Here is a 19819-nt window from a genome sequence, read left to right on the forward strand (position 1 = left end):
TATGCCAGAGTTAATGCAATACAGTGTTCTGAGCAAAGAGAGATCCTGATGACTTCTTTGTGTTTTGTTTATTGTTGTTTTTTTTTGTTTTTCTCTTTTTTTAAGTCTGTGTGAATAAGAACCTGAGTCTGTTGGTGCAGGAGGCAATGCAAAGTTTAATTTCTCCGCTCTCTCAAGTGTGTCAGTTCCCAAAGCAGGGGGGAGAAGAGCTGGTTACAGCAGCATGCTAGGAGCTGTAGTCCAAGGTTAGGAAGAGGAAATGTTTTAAAACTGGTGATTTGGGAAAGGGACAGCTCAGCTTTGGGTATGACAGAGCAGGGAGGGTGCAAAAGGGGTAAGCCCGAGGCAGGGCACCCATGCTGGACATACAGGTGGTGCCCGGTGCCAGCTGGTGGCTGCACACTGTGTCTGTCTGTCCATCTATTTTCCTCAGCAGAACCTCAACCATGGGCTGAGCCGTGCCCGTGCAGGTCCCTGAAGTTTCTTGGGGAGGACTGTGTCCCATTGCCTGCCTCCTGATGTTTCCACTTTCAGAGAGACCCGGAGCGATGGCATGCTCGTCTTTCCCTGTGACACTGCAGAAGCACCTTGGCTAAGGTTTTTGCTAAGTGAGCGTGGTTTGTCTTAAAGGTAATTGCTTTATTAACCCCCAGGAAGAAGACAGATTGTAGTGACGGACCACAGGCTGTGTTTGGGGTTCTTCGTTCCTAGATTCTCAAAAACTTAGGTGCTCATCTGATGAACTGTGGGAAAGGGTCATCTGGGTTGTGTGTGTCTCAGCATTGGGCTGTATTCTCTTTTTTTTTTGGTCTGCTTCCCTGGTGTTTTGCAGATAGTTCCCCTTCCTGCTGGGGATGGGTCCCCCTGTTTCTAGACACACACTTTTGAGCTGGTCCTTTGGGGTCTTCCATGAAAGTAGACTTAAACCCCAGGTTCACCTGGAACATCCCCCATGAATCTGGTGAAATTGAAGGGTTATCCAAACACCAGCCATAATTCCAGAATTCACTGTTGGGCTTATGAGGAGCTACAGGATCATTTCAGAATGAATATTTTTATACAGGTGATCCCAGTGCTTAATTTTACTCCATTTCATGCTTTTGCAGCTAAAGATGATTTTAAGGCCATGGCCAAAGTGAAATAGTGACAGTATTTTCCTTCTCCCAGCAGCCCTGTTAGAGCCTTCAGTTGTTAGACCCAGCCTGCTTTTACAGCCAAGGGGAGAAAGGTGACGGAAAAATTTAAACACTTTATGAAGTATTTTACAGAAGGGTGACGTGGCATATGTAGGCTGGTTAAAAGTGTGGTGTAAGTGGTGCTGGGACTTGGTGCAATCACAGCGTGACCTCATGCTAATAAAACCTTTAATTGGCACCAGGCTGTGGGGTTTATGGGGCCAGATCCTGTCACCGTCACACAGGTGGCTGATGCCCTGGTGGGGAAGGAGGCCTGGAGGCTGCGGCCTCTGGTGGAGGAGCAGTGGGGTGGGTTATATGGGTCGATACGTCCCATGTACTTGGGCGAGAGAGCTCCAGGGGTGATTTCTCCACGTAGGACAGCGTGGAGGTGTCTGGAGGCCACATCAGCAGGCAGGGCACTGCCGAGAGACGCAGGCCAGAGCTGCAAAACTGCTCCCGAGCTGTGAGCCCAGAGGGAAATCAGCAATGCCAGAGACCTTGAGGGGCTGCAGAGAGCGGGTTGTTACAGGGCTGCTCCGGCTGCATGAAACTTTCATGATGCTTCCGAGTTTCCCTGTGCCGAGGCTTGGTGTAAATTCTGCGCCGTTTGTGGAGGTTACCAGGCCAACTGGCTGCATATCGATCTTTCTCTCTGCATTAGCATCAGGTGTAACTAAAAACAATCAAGGAGCGTGTGCATGCAAGCCTGCATTCAAGCGGACATAAATGCAAATCTCCTTCCTGTTCTGCAGGGTGAATTCCATCAAACAAATTGGTTTTGGAGTGGAAGCTAGCCCTGTTTCTGCTTAAAGTCACATTTTTCCAGTAGAAGAGGTAGAAATGTCAGCTCTCAGGACCATATACATCTCTGCCTCTGCACCAACAAAAAATAATCAGGCTCCAATCAAAACTTGTCCCTTCTTATCTTGACAGTTGTTGACGATGATGGATGGAGACAGGTTTAGAAGATCAAATGCGAGACAATCTGTACTGCATTTCAAACCACCTAAGGCTTTTAAGTGCCAATGTGACATCTGGTGGACTCGGTAACACGCACCGCACTCTAAAATGCCTCTGCTGTCCCCATCAACCCTTATTTACCACTGTTATAAATTAACAGCTTTCTCCAAGATATTTTAATGTATTATCCCACATCTGTATTTTGTGTGGCTCTCTGTTAGGGATAGGCTGTTGAGTGAAATTATAACCACATGATTCTCTTTTTTTCCCCCTTAACCACCAGTGGCTTGCTATTTTTTATTATCTTTTCTGCCTGGAGGAGTTTCAGAACAAAGTAACTTTTAAAAATCAAAGCTTTTCTTTAATGCAGTGTCTGGAGATAAGTTTATTGTGCTTTTATGGGATATGAGTAAACACATTGCTTCAATTTATTCCCAACCACACAAAAATATCCTGCCAGGGACATTAGGCAAAAGGAGCACTGATGGAGACTGCAGAGCCCCGGTGTGTATCCATGGGCAGTGTTGGTACGGGTGGGTGTGATGGTGCGGCCTTTTTCTCCCATTTTGTTCGTGCTTTGAGGGCAGGAGGATATGGGAAGGGCAGTGGGACCTGCAAGTTTAATATCGGGCTGTCAGAGCAGGCTGTTGTGTCTTTTCGCCAAGCAGTGCTTTGGGATCAGGAGGTGGATTTCACAGCAGAAGTGATGCTGGAGGGGAATCACGAGCAAAGGGGCTCAAATCGTGCTCGGGGGAAGCGGAGAACTCGCCTCTCCTGTTCACAGCAGGACCGGCCCACGACGGAGTTATTTAACTTCTCATTACGTGACTGCTGGAGAATGCATAATTTGCTCTGATGACTTGAGGCGAAGCAGGTTGTTTTTTCACATCTTTGACATCATTTTTCAAGGCTGCCAACATGTCTTGCTGCCTCAAGGGCCAGCAGGGCTCAGAGCTGAGCACAGGGCCCCTGCCTGCTGCTTTTCCCTATATGAGATGTGGTGGTGGGATGAAAGGCTCAGCCCCTCCTCGTTGTGCAGCCGGTGTCCACCCCAGAGATCATGACTGAAGCACTCATACCCCCCATGCCCATGGGACAGACGCAGGGCAGCATTTACATCTTCTAAGAAAGTGGATATCCACCCAGATTTTGGCTGTTTTGTCCCCATTTCTCCTGCCCCTCCCAGTCTGACCCCAGTATGACCGCAGCTTTGGGCCCCGTTCCCTCGCCGGGGTAGCAGCAGCATGCCAGGCGGAGGGGAAGCCATAAAGAGCGAGAGGTGGCCTGCAGGCCATTAAATTTTCCACTTTTCTGAGCATTAATACCATGATTGCTCTGTCTAAATAATGTCTGGGCTCTGGCCGCTGCATTACCTGTCTTAAGTGTGATTTACTGCCATAATAAATTAGCCCTTAAGCCAAAGAATCAAAAATAATTGGCCTTATATCTTGGTCCCTCTTTTATCCACTGTTCCTTTTCCCTCTCCACGTGGCCCATTTCTCTCTTATTCATCCTCTAACATGTTTCTCCCTCTTATTCCTCCTTGGTGGCCACTTACTGATGCTTTTCCATTCCTTGTGCTCACCTGGGCACTGACGGGCTTGCTTGTCCGTCATTTTCTCCCTTGGAGCTGTCTCAGGCTGCTGCAGATGGTGGAGCAGGAGGGGGCTCCTGGGGGGGCTGGAGCCAGCCCCTGCCCACCGCTGTGGCCCTGTGCAGGGGAGGTGCTGTGCAACAGGGGGCTGCAGGGCAGTGGAGGCTGGCAGGAGGATGTCAGCACTGCCGTGGCGTTTTAAAAGGGCTTTAAGACGAGGAATGCATTTCACTGCTCTAAAAATAGTATCAGGGGACCTCCAAGCATGAAATCTGGCAGGGAGAGGGCTCTTTTGTTGGCCTATGAATTTTCTGCGCCTTTTTTTGTGTGGTTCTGGTTCGTGAATTTAACCCACGGGCTTTTGACACTGTGCTCAGCAGCTCGCATCCTCGGTCCGGTGACCTTTCGGTGTCACCAGCTCCCACTGCATGGCAAGTTGTTTGCACCCAGTGCCCCCAGACAGGGGGACGAGGGGACACCCAGCCTTGAGGCAGCAAAAGGCAAAGGTGTGGCGGAGGGGAAAGGTGGATTAAGAAGGGTGGATCAGGCAAAAAGGCTCAAAGACTTGGTGATGGTGACCATCTGGGTTCAGCAACATGAGATGCTCTGAAAGCAGCTGCAGCACAGGGCATGCAAAGAATGGATAAGAGAGGCGTGATTTCTCTCCTGAAGCAAGAGAGAATGGGCTCAAAAACACGCATACATGCACATGTGTGCGTATATATATCTATATATTTATGCAAGCACAGATACCGAGAGGGACAGGGGGCTCGTGCCTCCTCCTAGGAGGTGCTGCGAGCTCCGTGGCTGTTTGGTGACGCTGTGTGGTGAACAACTTCGCCTCGCCACCAGCGCTGTGTGCGTCGTGCTGAGCACAGCACCTCCGAGCTGGTTTGTTCAGCAGAGTATAAATGGGACTGCTTTTGCTGTTTAGTTGCTCTGAGTGTTTTTTTTTCCCTCCTTCCTTTAAATAAATGGGCATTTTCTTTCCTTTTTTTTTTTTGAGCTGCTAATGTTCATTTTGCGTGCGGGCATGCGGTTCCAATCCTGTTTTTGAATGCACACAGTGGAGTGCAAAAATAAAGATTGCATCTCATGCATAATGCATGCCCCAGCAACCCGCTTTAACAAATTACCCAAGTAGATTCCTCTGATGGGGCTAGGGGGGAAGGAGGGGAGGAAAAAAAATATTGTAGCAAGTATCTTCCTAAAGAAACGACAAGATAAACACACAAAAAATAGGCCTGCAGAGATTTCCTCGAGAGGGGACCGTTCAAAACCAGATGTGGCGCTGAGCAGCTGGTCCTGCAGCCTCGGGGTGGCCAGAGCGAGCCCTGAGCTGCGGTGCCTCAGGACCTGATTTTGTGTTGTTGGGATTAGAGGAGAGGCTTCCCACGTAGCTAGCCAGGAGAAGAGGTTATTTGTTGGTTTATTTATCGCTTTCGATTTGCTGGTTTGCGGTGATGCATTGCAACTCTGTTGGTTTTGTGCTGCTTCTCTGGAGACAGGAGCGAGCCGTGCAAAATGCAGGTGTTGTGTGTGGGAGGAGGGTGAGGAGGGGGCAAGGAAGGTGGGAGCAGGCCACTAAAGCAGCCCGAGGCCTTGTTTGTCTCCCTGGCATCAGCAGCAGCCGCTGCTCTGCAGCCTGGGGAAGCCGGAGGACGCAGCTGGAAGCCTCCAACCCTGCTGTTTGGTGGAGGTACTCGGGAAACTTTCCTCTGCAAAAAGGCACAAAGTAAGCAACCTGACTTCCTTCTCCTGCGTGCCAAGGACAGGGCACCCGTGAGTACTTCTCTCAAATCCAAAGCCCAGTGAGCAGGGCCTGCTGCGTGTGCCTGGAGCACTACAGCAAGCAGAGGGCAGGTGATGCTGCCAGCACAGACACTTCAGAAAGCACAAACACACTGATAATGTCACCTCAACCGTAACACCGGTGGCTTCTGGTTCATTATGCTCTCTGGAGGGCACATATTAAGACTGGGTTTCTTTTTTTTCTTTTTTTTTTTTTGTCTTTTTTTTTTTTTTTTTTTTGTCTTGTTACTCCATTTGAGTAAATACGGTCAATATTAGGAAATAAGGTCAATAAGTCCTGGCTCTAAATCTCATCTTGTTGATGTTGTTCATGCTCATGACCCCAGGTCTAGGTTTGGGATGTCTTTGGGGAGCAGCAGCACGGCAGGCTCTTGCCTCCTGGTGGCTGTCCTGGGGGAGGGCTTGGACAGGGAGCTTGGGGTGTGTGGGGATGGCAGAGGTGGGGATGAGACCAGGGTGAGCTTTTCTCACATTACAGACACAAGAACGAGACCAGCGTGTATCATCCTGCAGAGCACCGCTGCTAGGTAAGGGTTCGTGTTGGTTATCAGCCTGAGAGGCCTTTTGGCGGCAACAGAATGCCCCCCCAAAAAAATGCTTTTTTTTTTTTTTTTTTTTCCCTTTCCATATTGCTGTTTCTGTTGGATTTGAAAGCGAGGCCAGGAGGCACTTTGTGCCTTGATCCAGAGCATCTAAGATGTGCGCAGGGTACAAGGACGGCGTGGGTCCTTTTCCAGGCGAGGTGCTCGGCTCTGCCCCAGCCCCCCCAGGACCTCCGTGCCATGGCCCTGGTCCTGTCCACCCCAACACCTCGCCAGCTCCCTCCCAGAAGCGGACCAGCCGCGTTTGCCTGGATTAAAATAGCACACCGCTTTACGGTGCTTTTGTTTTTAAACGCTCGACTGCATTAACATTGATTTATTTTTAATACAACCAACCACCTGCGAGTTGACTGTTACTTTTCTTCGTTCTCTTTGGTGAATGCAATCGCAGCGTGGTTCTCCAGCAGCCCCCAGCCCCAACGCCTCAGGCAGTGCCACGTATCGGTGGTAGGGAGCAGTGGGCATCTGTGACACGCTGCTCTGTCCCCAGTGCCACCGAGCAGCTCCTTTATTCATTGCTCGCGTGTGGCTGCACATCGTAGGGGCGAGGGAGAAGGCAAAAGCATTTTCTTTTCTTTTTAATCTCAACAGGCCTTCATCAACCTCTGCAAGGAGCACCACGGATGCTTGTTTCCTGCCTGCAGCGTTGGGAAGAGAGCAGCAAGGCTCGAGGACACCGGTGAGGACGGCAGACCCGCAGGGCTCCCAAATGCTTGCTCCTGAACCGCTCTCACCGATGTTCCGAATCACCTTGCACATACAGTGAAACTACAGGCAGGAGCTCACTAAGCAAATGAGCCCCTCCTTTAATTCCATTTGCTTACGCTGCTTATTTTTCTCCCGCATAATTATTTTAAAAGGAAAATTTAATTTTGTTTAATGGGAACAAAGTTTAACACTCCATAAGCTTTGTCTTCTGCAGCCCTCCATCTGGTTAGCTTTTTTCCTTTAATTATTTTTAAACTGGCCCAGTAAATTGTGTGTGTTTAAGAGGCACTTCTCATTAAGATGAAATACTTTGATCTCATAGGATCATCTCTTTTTAAAGACATGATGATATACCACAATTTTTTCCCCAACTAACCCAATTTCAATACGAATCTATCCCCCACCTGCCCTGCACAGGCGGGGACGTGTGCTGCATTGCAAGCTGGAGGCAGCAATCAGAGCTGGCAGGGAGAGAGAAGGGGTCAGGAAAAGAGCTCTGAGTGGGCACAGCAGGGACCATTAAGAAGTAAGTGGCAAATCATCTCAGGAAAAGGAAACATTTAATTTTTATTTTTTAAGTACAGATGGTGTTGGGGGGGGGGAAAGGCTGCAAGAAGACCAAGAGACATGGGTGCACTATATATAGATGTACAGCTGTTTCCTTCAGGTGTTATAACTCAAAAACGTAGGTTGATTAATTTTGAAAGTTGAAATGTATAGCAGATTCTGATTACATCTGAGTGTCTATAATTTAGCTACTTAGTAAAATTAACTTGACGTTTTTAGTGAGCTGTGAGGACAATAATGTGTGAAGAGACTGAAGAGCAAGTTTGACTGCATGCTCTTCCCTTACCACCCCCCCTTTTCAATTTGCAAAGTTTATTTTTAACTTTTTCAATTTTTTCCAGCATCTTTCCTCTAATACAGACAAATGAGTTTGCTTCCCCCTGCTGTCAGCTGAAGACAGCGTTTTGGTTTTGAGCCTTTCTCGTGATGGACTGGAGGGTGCAAGTGCTCAGCAGCCAGAACCTGGGACAGAGCTTCGGGCCAGCACAGGTAGGGGCCAGCTGAGGCTGGGATCTCCAAGGCACGTAACGTTTATTAGAGCATGCGACCTGCAGGAAGGCACTGGGACCCCAGATTAAATCATTTTTCATACTTCAGAGAGAGCCCATTTTTGTGTACTTCACAAAGGCAGGTCATACCAGGGAGCACAGATGCGTGTAGCCTGGAAGTGCACAGCGTTGGTGGTTTTCTTTAATAAAAACTCGTGTGCAGAGTAGGTGTGGGGAGAAACGGCTGTGTGGGAGGACAGGCTCTGCCATCCCATCAGTTCTGAGGAGCAGATTACCTGCAGCCCCTGGGATGGCTGGTGGGCTGGTGATCACTCAGCACTTTTGCTTGCAGATCTGCCCAAAGGGAGGGTGCAGCAGCTCCAGGCTTTTAGGATCAAGTTGAAATTCAGAGCAAAGTGATAAAAGGGTGTCTATGTGTTATTCAGAGCACAACATCTGATTGTCAACAAGTGTTGGGAAACCAGGAGCAAACAAAAGCTTTAGTGGGAAGAGGGCAGCTACTGCTGCAGTACCAGACTCGGTGGTGGTTCACAGCCCTCAGCCAGCCCCGTAGCTCTAATAGCCACTTCCACATCCATGTTTCAACGAGCACAAATTCATTTTCAGTGAAAGACTATTGCAGTTGGCTGTTCTCCAGAGTGTGATATCAAGGACCCACTATAACCACAGCCCTGTGCTGAGGTTTCCCAGACCTGGCGCTCACCTTCCTGGATGACGAGGGCGAGTCATCTTCTATAATGGGGACATCATCAACTTGAAAAAATATCAATCACTCTTTGCGAAATTCACTTAGTTCAACAGGGCCATGATTGCACATAAAGTCTACTTTTGTAGCCAACAACCACCTCCAGTTATGTGCTTGGTAGGGTTAAACTAACCGATTTTCCCCTGGTCCTGGTGTGCCCCTGAGAGCAGGCTGCACATGGTGGGCTCGGATCGAGAGTGGAATTGGAAAGGCACCGGGCAGGACGAGGGGAGCACAGGAGCAGCACAAGTAAGCATGTTCTATTCCGGTGTTTTCTGGCCTGGCCAAAGCATCGCTATTTGATATATCAACATGGGATAGGAAAAAAAAGTAAAAGATTAATTTAAATTTAAGTAACATTTTTCAGCACTTTTAGCAGAAAAATTGATTTCAAAACTGTTTGGCTTTGTCCCTGCTGTGACCTTCTGTTCTCTTGGTACAGACTTGGGGACCAAAGAGAGGAAGGCAGTGTTTCTGCCACCAGCAAACTGCCTTTTGATTGTGACTCCTTGAAAGCAAGTTTCCACCCTCTGAACTCAGCCCTGACAAGCACTTCTGCAGCACCCAATAACTGCACCTGGTAAGGGCTGGATTAATCTCAGTCATGGGCAGGAACGAAGTGATCCATGCCAGCCATTATGAAGATTTCAATCCCTTGATGGCTTTGTTCAATAAGTGCTCAGAGTTCTGGCGTTTCAAACAAAACAACACAAACAGCTTGGTATTTTAAAATTTAATGGTCTGATTTTGAGTAGTATTTTCAGACCTAGCATCAGTCTAAGGTTTTAACAGGGCAGTGAGAAAGCTCAGAATCAAACAACTTCCAGAAGAATCTTCCAGGTAAGATTAAAATGATTTAAAATATTGAACGTTTTACATATTATTATAAAATGCTGGCAGCTGGCAGAACTATTTTTCTTTAACCTACATTCTGTAATTTCAGCAGTGGAGAAACAGGTTGGAAGGTGGGTTGTGCTCTTGATTCTTTCAGGACCTGTTTGACTACAACAACAAACAGCTGCATAACATACAAACATAAAATTTCAAACAAGTCAACTTAAAAAAAAATCTGGATTTTTCTTCAATACCTCCAGTACCTTGTTTCTGTAATAAATATTAAAAACCATCATCTTTTACATTACAGAAAATGTTAAATAAGTTATTTTTTACCAAAATACTTTTTTTTTTTTAGTCATTTTTTCTTTCTTTTCTCCAAAGGCTGATTCCGTTAAAGGAGCTGAATGAAACTTTTTACATCAATAAATAGTAAGGCATAAAGAAGCAAACAACAATCCCAGGATGGTCTGTCTTTATTATAGGAACTTCCTCCTTCAGAGAATCCTTTTTTTGCTGGTATAGGAAGCTGATTTTTGATTGTCAGGTGATGGGACCTGGTTAGAAAAGCATTAATTATTACTATTTTACAGTACTTCAAATGCACACAATTTATCCCTGGGCTATAATCCTGCAGAAGGATCTGCAAATATGAGCGCCTGTGTTCAGCAGATCTTCAAATTAAAGTGATAAAGCCCCTGTAAGCATAAAGACTTTTTTATGTCACCAATCTCTAACTCAGGTAGGACTGAGACAGTAGCAGAGCCACTTAGCAGAACAGCTACAGAGCAGAAGGAAGTGCTCAGGAAGGCACTGCTGACGAGGGTAATGGAGGAGAGATTCATAGAAAAGGAGGAAAATTTAAAGGCAGGCTGGGAAATGTACAGCCATTCAGAGAGGAATGGTGTGAGGAGAAGGAGGGGATTTAGGAGTCAGGAAGTATATTACAGCCTTCTGGGAGTAAAGCCTGAACCTTCTGGGAGAAATCAAAGCTGAACTGTGGATACTTAAACACTCAAAGTAATTTAATGCACTGCATTAGCAAATAGCTGTTTGTAGAAGCGTTGCCTATTGGGTCTGTGTTTAAAAAAGCAGAAGCACTGGTTATTAACACATACGCAAGCTTTAAATATGGATGCTTTTTGTGAACTTAGACAGTAGCCAGCTTACTGGACTTTGATCTGATGGAAATAAACTATTGGATGAAGGACATATGGATATTAGTTTAGGGGAAGTATCAGAAAAGAGGGGATTTAGCTGGTTGCTTCGCCAGTCATAAAACTCTAAATTAAACATCAAATACTGCAGAATATTTATCACACTGAACTGTTGCCACCCAGACTTGATCTTAACATTGTTCCAGTTGCAAATCCAAAGCAAATTGGACTAATTCTACAAATACTACTGACATTGCAATGTCTATTTCTAATGTACCAAGGAATTAAATTCAAGCAGAAATTTTACTTACTTCCAGGTTTCCTCTGGCCTTCTTCAAGACATCGTGAGTTAAAACCACTGGAAACAAAAAGATGATTACATACTGCACGAGCTTTCCTATATTCTCCATATCCGGGGCTTTTATGACCAAATATTAAGTAAGTATAAATTCACATCTACAACATGAGCAGCAACCAGGCAATTATAGACAGGCCCTCCACACCACTTCAACTTTATTACTTAAAAAATCCAGATCTGTTACTCCATCCCAAGCTCTGTTTAGAAGTTCAGGCTGCTGTACAAACCTCCAGCTGCAAAACCCGAGATAAAGGGGCGATGCTGTACAAGCAAACTCAGTCAGGGAAGAGCAAAAGGCCTTGCTCAGCACCACAGGCAGGTCAGAAGCAGCGCCAGCACCAGAATGCCACTTCCTGCCCCTGCTTTGCAGCTACCACATAATGTGTTTTTCAAATCTAAACTCCAGGGAAGTGTTTTTAAAGTATTTCTGCTGTAACAAGAACGATATATGTGAAAACACAAATAGCTCACCACTACATTTAACATCGCCGCTACAAACAGACCCCTGAGCCAGCTGACCCAATTCCCTCAATCCAAGGCAAAGGAACACTTTTTGTTAATTGTAAGGGGAGTTGGTGCGTGATCTAATGGAGGTTGGGGGAGATGGAGGAAAATGGTGCAGCAGAGAGGTTACATGGGATGATGGGCTGGGAAGACAACAGATGGCATAAGAAGTTAGCCTGCTCCTCCGGCAGTTCAAGGACAAAGCAACCTATATGTGCTTAGGGAAAATCTTGTCAGTGGCTTCTTCTGAAGGGGTCCAAGTTTGTCTCTCTTCATTCAGCTAGTTTGCCTCTGCAGGGAGAGAGCAAGACCTGTGAATGGTGGAGGGGATGCTTCTAAACAAAACTGATATTTAGAAATGTCAGGTTAAATATGTGATTCTCTAATCTGTGTCAGCTTCCTAACTGCTGAAAAATACCATTCACAAGTACCAATTTAATATTCCAGTCTCAAAAATAAACAATTTAGCCATAATAAAGATTTTTCATTACAATAATAAGAACCCAACAACTCCAAGGGTATAGCTGTCATGAGATAATTATACCCTTGGCGGATTACTGCAATTTGGCACTGCATTGTTACATGTTCAGAGGTTCAGATGAGGTTTATAAGCATTCCGTTCTCTTGCCCAGAGAAAGCAGACAGAAGACTCTGATCCACAAGAACGTTCCAGTCTCTGCCTCTAAATATATTTAGGAATGCTCAACTAAATAACAGTGGGAACCTGAAAATCCTCAGTGGTGTGCCCAGCTAACAGGATGCTTGGAGAATGAAGGAAGGCAAGGTCACCTACTGGGATGCCTGTGGTTGCTTGCTAGCAAAAGGAGAAAGGCTGAAATAAAAACAAGTAAAAGCATCATAATAGAATCCAGCAGCTTCCTATGATTCACCAGTTTTGTTGTATGCTTGGTCAGGAATTTGTATACAGATGCAATTTAGAAACATTTCTGGAATTGCTCTTTAAGGCAAAGGTAACTTGACATCCTTAATTCCCGTAATCAATGAAACTTAGAGAAAATTGTATCTAGGTCTTTCTGTGTAGCAGAGTGCTCTCTGCTCATAAAGAACTCTACTGCTAAATTCATTTCACCCGGCAAACTAGATTTTTCTAAATCAAAAATATTAAATTCAGTACATGAAGAGAATTTAGAGTGTGTGACACTAATAGTGAAGCTGCTGCTAGCCAGGCAGTACTTCGCATTAAGAAGATTTCAGAAAATTCAGGTTTCATTTTATTGGGACCTAATTCAGAAGAGTTTGGATGTGTTGAAAAGGAGCGAACAAAATAAGAGGGAGATGGACTGTTTTCTTTTTGAAAGTGTGGATGGGTAGTGGCTGTGGGGGTAAGATTTTGGTCCTAAGGCTAAAATCTCTGCTGGGTTACACTCTGCACAGCCCTCCTGAAATTACCCTTTGTGTCTGGCTGAGATGTCACCAGAGCTAGGAACTGACCAAACTGAATCAGTAAATGTATCCCTGAGATATTATTGGGATGGGCATAATAGATACCTCTGATTTTTATATGACAATACCAAACCAAGTTACTTAACTTTAAAACCTACAGAAAACCTAATTTTGGATTTACTGTAAGTAGCTTGCACATCATTTGATATAACAATTCTGAAATAAGCAACCAAAGCCCTGCCCATAAATACTAAAAAAAAACAATCTGCAGGCAGAAGATTCATGTAACCTAGATATAAAAATTATAGGCTATGGAGCAAAATAACTTTAATTCTTCTGCATTGCATTTAATGACTTGACTAGCATAGTATTACAGCCATTTTCCTAACTCTGTATGATATGTAACATTTTGCATTCTAGATTAATTACTGATAACACACATGCCATTCCAGCACACACTAACAAGTCTTTTAAGTCCTGTCTCTTAAGAGAAGGTAAAGATAGATAGATATATTTTTTTTTAAGACTGAAGTGAAATCCTCCTCCTGCAGTACACATATTGCCATAGCATGAAGAGAGGTGTAGCTCCGATCAAATCTCTTCTGATTAACAGATTAAATTCTAAAGCAGAAGAAATGGATCTCAGAACACTCAGCTGGTCTAGCACAGCTAGAATATAGTCCCTGTCCTAATCATTATGTTTCCAGATTATTTTCTAGATATGGCTGTTAAGGGTAAAATACCATTTCACAGCATGTCCTAATTTTTCCTTAGAAGACTTAGCGTAAACTTCTGTTTCCCTTGTTCTAAGCCTTCTGTTCTCTCACTCTTCTCACTCTGGTGCAGTGTTGACAGATCTTTGCTGCTGCTGCTTTGGCTTTTCCCAGTATTCAGCCATCTAATGCTAACTAAGAGCATACTTGCATATTTATCAAGACTGAGGCAAAATCACAGTTTTGAGAAGGACAGCATCAAAAGTTTGGCTGGAGTGGTCTACAGCAACAGTAACTTTGCCTCAGTCAGGAACTGCTGTAGGACAGGAAACTAATGTGCAATGGCAGTAACTGAAAAGGAACAACTCAACTGATGAGTGGCAGCTGCACGGATTGACACGTTATCAGTTGGTGTGTGAAACTGTGAACTGCTTTTCATGGCATTCTATGCAGCCTTTTGCAGTTGCACAAAATCTTCCTATCTGTACGAGGCTCCAGCAGTTCTGCACGCTCTGAACTTCATGCAGAGGTTGTTCCTACCACCTGAGAGCACACAGAGAAATGCCACTTGCAGAGAGTGCAAAAGAAAGGGCACCTATGTTCATTTTGTTGTTTCCCTCATTTTAGCGGAAGCCATAAATTACAAAAATAAGAACCATAAGAAAGCACGAACTTACACTGGTCGATGATGACTTTTTCCATGTTTTCCTTCAGCTGGTTTGTGGAGTGCAAGCGTTTCACTGTGCTGTGTAACTTCTTCTCCTGCTCAGACAGTTTCTTACGTAATCTCAGTATTTCTGCTTTCATTCCTTCATCCTAAATTCAGAGATGAAAATACTATATTAAAGCATCACATATATTATTTTAAATATTGTTAATGTTTAAACAATGTTAATGGCTAAATACTTTTGTACAAGAGCTTCCTTGAGCTTCCTTACAGAATGAAAAACTCCTTTGTCCTTCCACCTTCACTTCCCCAATGACAAGAGACTTCAGTTCTTAGCTGACTTTTAGTGCAACTCGTTTTTCTGCTACTCTCTGAGAAAAGTCTTAACACCAGCACTCGTTTTTCTTTTTGAATTTTCATTCCTCTTTTTCATTTTTTGCTCTCAACTGGAAAACATAATGAAGGCCGATGGGACAGGATCAGCAAGTATCCTGTCTGCCAGGTTGAGAACATCCAGCTTCCTTCTTCAGTGCTCTGCTAGTAGTTGAGGCTGCCTTAATTGAAAGGCTGAAAGGCATTGAACAAGTGACTGTGACAGTTTTATTGCAAAATTGTTTGACAGTATCATTATTCAAAGTTCAATTTCTACCACCAATTCCAACCAAGTTATGGTCGGTATCCTGTAAAACAGGACAACAAGTAGCCCTGATTCTGTTAGTACCACTGATCTGGATTCTTCATGCAAACCTAAGCTTGTACCTTTTTCTTCTTGTGCTACCTGTTAAATAATAGCATCTTCTAGAATTCTCCACTAGCATTTAGCTCTGTAGAAGAACTAATTACTCACAATTCCTGTGGGCTAAACAGAAGGCAGCGAATGCTCAATATCTTTTAGGAGACATTCTTTCATATGCTGCATTGAAGATATCAGAAGCACTCTACTGTCCTTAAGATGTCCTCAGTTTGTTTGGTAAGAAAATCTAAAAAAGATTCTATCAGACTCCAATTAGGTGCTGTACTGGAAGCTCAAATCATGAGGTCAGGTTTTCAGACTGATCCAGATGAAGAAGATTTAGATCAGTATGACAATAAAGCATCAGATGCATCACATGTACACTGAGACACTTTTGTCTGTATCTGTGATACGTTCTGATACTGCAGCCCAGCCCTACATATAGCTGTCTATACAGATTATACACGAGGATAAAAATGGAAGTATTCACACTTCTCAAGACAGCCCAAATATGGAGCTGAAACATGAGAGAATTATACTGCTTTTCTGATTTTACACATTTAAGAATGCTAGAAAATAACAACAAAAATGTTATTAAAATGATATATAAAGTGTTTGCTTTCCTAGAGCTTTATTTTCTTCAGCAATATCCCACTTTCCTTAAGAAAAGCATACAAAAAATCAGGGGAAAAAAAATCAAATTTACTTTAGAGCCAGAGTTTGAAACAGTTTCATTGTTGTGTTGCTATCATGACAGTACAGATAATTCATTCCTCGTTCAGTTTATTTTCATTCATTTGCATAGTGCAATCCTTTTTAGTTAAAACGTTATAAAACTTGTCTTGGGGTTTTGTCACACTTTTAAAAAAGCATCCTATTTTACAGCTTAGGCATCGAAACCGTAAAAGAAAAATGTAGCTCAGATCACATCAAAGTTGCTGAAGTTTCTGTTGTTACTGGTATATACATAATCAAATTGAATTTGCTTCTACAATAGGGAGTCCAAACCTTTTCTTATTGAAATGAAACATTTGCCACCTGCCTAGGTTTCCTGAATATCACGTAACAAGGCTGCAGATTATATCCTTAATATAAAGCGTTTTGTAAATAAACAGTATTTTGTAAAGAAACGTACAATATGATCAGGACAGAAAGCCAGCACACATTCAGCCTTAGCCTTCAGTGATGAGAGCTCCTAAAGACTGGGCATCCTGGGTTTGTGATTTTCAAAAGATTGTCCCAAATGGCATGTTCCTAACTGGTGTATGTTCCTTGAACCATTACAACAGTTCAAAAAGGCAAAAATCAAACAAAATGAAACATAATAGTACCTGAGTGCCATGAATAGTACTGTGTACAGCTTTCATCGGAAGGGAAACTCTCCAGAGAAGTTTCAATAAACGTGCAGCCTCTTCTAAAATCTGCTGTACTGTGTTCGTATTCGCAGAAAAGCTATGCAAGGACGCCTGGTCTGGTACCTGTATCAAAGGATCAGACACATTATACTTTACTTTTTAAAAAGTATTAAAATGTAATCTTCATTAATGGCTTAAATCCAGTTGGTATTGCATATTTTAGATGATGTACACAGCTCTTGTGTGCCACAGAAGGTAATTTGTTAGTTTACAAAGACTGTTGAATTACACATTATCTGAGAATTTGGGGGAGGGAGGGGATATATCCTAATCAATAACCATGATTAATAATAGGTTACATTTACTAGATCTGCTATGCCGCGTGGTAATAGTTGGCAACTCTCTCCCTTCTCCATATGCATTTTGTGCCATGTTATTTGAAAGTCAAATGATTACAGACATCAATTTAAGCAATAGAGATGTTTCTTCCTTAACAGACCCTTTAAACTGTTCCATCTAATGCCAAAATAACTATCATGACACACATAAAATGTATTCCTCTGCTGACAGATGAGAAAACAAAATTGAAGGAATTGCACGAATGTGAAATAAAGGAGAGAAAGAATGCAAGGGGAGCAAATGAATTACTGAAGCAATGATGATACCAAAGGGGGAAGGGTACTGAAGGAAAAGCATTTACAGTTTCTGCCCACATCCAGCATATCATCTGAATATTTATTTAGCATTGTTATCTAACCTGGATCCTCCTGTCACATAAAGCGTCCTGTTTGCTACGCAGTCTGAAACTTCAGTGATGTAAAGCTTGATAGGGAACTGCAAATTGTGAAGTTCACTGCTTTTATCTCTACACCACCAAAAGAAGTTAAAAACTTTGAGGGATTACTTTTTCAGTCTTTATTAGTATCTTAACTAGGTCATTTGAAAACATACAATACTTCACAGAGTCTTAAGTGTCATTCTGACATTGTTCTAGTGTACGCATGTGATACAAAGTATTTCAGAATTGTTGTGGCTGCATTTTCAATAGCCTTACTATTTATAACTGGGAAATACAAGCATTTTTAAAAATATCTCCAGTTATAGTGATTCAACAGTGTCAATGAGCAGTCTCCATTCCAGTATTTCATTGGTTTTACACCACTGGCATGTTGTTTGAACCTTCTGATCCGATCCCTTCCTGCTGCAGTTTCTTATAGAATCAGAGAAGCATTTAGGTTGGAGAAGACCTCCTTTTTAGTTCATTATTAGCTGCCGTGGATGTATAAGGAATGTTCCTTCCCTTTTGTTGAAACTTGTAGGTAGATTTGTCTTACTCCATCCACCCCAAATACACTATCAGGCTGTTTACTTTATCCAGATACTAACGCTACTAAATAAGAAAAAGACAGCATAAGCAAACACTTGTTGTTCTCCTGCTTCTAGAGGAAAAGGATGAAATATCTGATTTTTGTTTTCCTTTGGTATGTTATTCAATACAAAGCAAACATTTCATTGCTTTAAGAACCATTGTGCTTAATACTACAGCAAGAAAGAGCACCATGGCTTGACATCACTATGTCACGCATGGTGCAGAAAGGCTGATACACTATGTCTCAGAAGATAAGATTTGAACAGTAATGAGATATCCAGGTTCCTAGACTAGCTACTGGTATTTCTAAAGTATTCAACTGCTCCCAGGAAGTGGAAAAATATCTAAAAGCTTCCCTAATGTAAAACAACCCTCATTGGCATACATCAATCATTAATGTACAGTTATCACCTGGTGTTACTAGAGGGCAGAATACAGGTAAGTGGAGAACTTTATCTGCTATCTTCAATTGTATATTAGATTTCTTTTTTTACTGTCTCATTTCCTTGGTTTATCCCAATCCTCCATTACAAGAGAATTTCCTTAAGTATTTTTATGCTTGGGTTACTGATACATACCCTCACTATAAGCCCTTTCTAAAGCATTTTAGAGATGTATCTGTTTCTTGAGGGTTTTTTGTTTGTTTTATATCATTTCCATTTAACAACTACCAGCTTCTGTAGTAAAAGCAAGTAGTTTCACCTCATTTAAAGTAAAAGTGAGATAGCTTATTAAAGGACCAGAATTAACTAATTTATCCATAGCCTCATTAACCCAGAATCACAAATAGGAGTCTGCATCTAGATGAGACTTTGACTGCCAAGGTTGAGGTGTCCCAACAGAGTTATTCAGTTAATAGTGCCTGCTGCACCATTTACCTGCTTCTTTGTTTTTGTAATTCGTACATTTTGCATCTCTAGGTAAAATTCACCGTCTTCTAACAGCTTCAACTGCTTACCTTTATGCCAGGCTCCTGCACTTTCGTACCAGTGACCTCTCTCAAAGAAATCTCCATTTCTCCCAAAACCTGTTGCCCTTCTGAAATCTGTTTCCGCAGAGCGTTATAATCCTCAATCAAGCCAAGAACGTGACGCCCATTTTTGTCTGCCCACATACGATGTCCAGGAACAAGACGAGGGGTACATGCTGTACTGGAAGATGAGCTGCTGTCTAAATCATCTTTAGAGGCTGACTGCGTACCTGGGACAGAAAAACAGTATATACTTTTTTTTAATCCTTATATGTAGAACAAATTAACACAGGACTTCTTTCAAACAAACAAGCTGGGACACTGATAGCATACGTGCATAAGATATTTTTGGATGTACCTGTTTTTGCTAGTGAAATGCAGTGTCCGTGCTTCTGCAGCTCACAAATGTTTCTGCTGGCAGCCGGGCATTTGCAAAGATTTTCTGCATATCAAAATGGGAGAAGAGCAGTATAAGTTAACATACATTAAAAAATCTTTTTAGCTCTACTTCTGTTCCTCTTTTTGCTGATGCTGCACTTAGACTCAGGAAGCAGAGAAACACAGCTAGTTTTCTACTACCATGCCATATATCTTCCAGCCTGCACCTACATTCATTTTTTAGCATCTGTCCAATGTTCAAGACAGCTCCCAAAATCAAGTCACCATCAGAAAACCCAAAATATACTGAAAATATTTTAATCAACTCCACAAGTATGACACTCCCTATTGTGATGACCCTAAGAAGCCATCCCCATACAGAGCACATGAGAGTGCCCAAGCAGAAAGCCCACAGAGAATGGCAGCTGTCCATAAAGGTTCTCAGCTATGTTCAGCACCTTTCTGACTTGCACATGGTAATTATGTTCACTACATATTTCAGCCGAAGTGTGATTCTTATTGGAAGTGAGACAGTAAGAAAAAAAACAATTCTTGTGTCTCACACGCTCTCCCACCCCTTCCAGTGCTGCTTGTTTTGTGTGCTGCATGAAGTCATTTAGGTAGGCACGTGCAGCTGAAGTGCATGGAGTTAAAAAGCCCCATTATTATTCCTTCCCACAAGGTGCTGTATACCTGCACAAG

At 43.2% G+C, this 19819-nt stretch overlaps 1 protein-coding gene and 1 long non-coding RNA gene across 3 annotated transcripts in view; one reads left to right on the forward strand and one right to left on the reverse strand.

Moving 5' to 3' along the window:
- Positions 1 to 6694: 6694 nt before the first annotated feature.
- LOC113845438 (uncharacterized) lies at positions 6695 to 18823 on the forward strand. Of its 2 annotated transcripts, XR_011803968.1 has the most exons (4): positions 6695 to 6825; positions 7763 to 7910; positions 9118 to 9255; positions 18690 to 18823. It is a non-coding gene; the product is annotated as an uncharacterized lncRNA (long non-coding RNA). The 2 variants fall into 2 exon arrangements; XR_011803967.1 differs by lacking the exon at positions 18690 to 18823 and having other exon boundaries at positions 9118 to 9260.
- CDK5RAP2 (CDK5 regulatory subunit associated protein 2) overlaps positions 9970 to 19819 on the reverse strand; it is a 78563-nt gene continuing 68713 nt past the window's right edge. The window contains 6 exon segments of the mRNA XM_038164899.2: positions 9970 to 10066; positions 10978 to 11024; positions 14323 to 14461; positions 16377 to 16523; positions 18728 to 18969; positions 19098 to 19181. Of these exon segments, the coding sequence (XP_038020827.2) occupies positions 10007 to 10066; positions 10978 to 11024; positions 14323 to 14461; positions 16377 to 16523; positions 18728 to 18969; positions 19098 to 19181 (719 nt within the window). The 3' untranslated portion in view covers positions 9970 to 10006.

This window comes from Anas platyrhynchos, chromosome 18 (assembly GCF_047663525.1).
Source record: "Anas platyrhynchos isolate ZD024472 breed Pekin duck chromosome 18, IASCAAS_PekinDuck_T2T, whole genome shotgun sequence".
Lineage (NCBI taxonomy): Eukaryota > Metazoa > Chordata > Aves > Anseriformes > Anatidae > Anas > Anas platyrhynchos.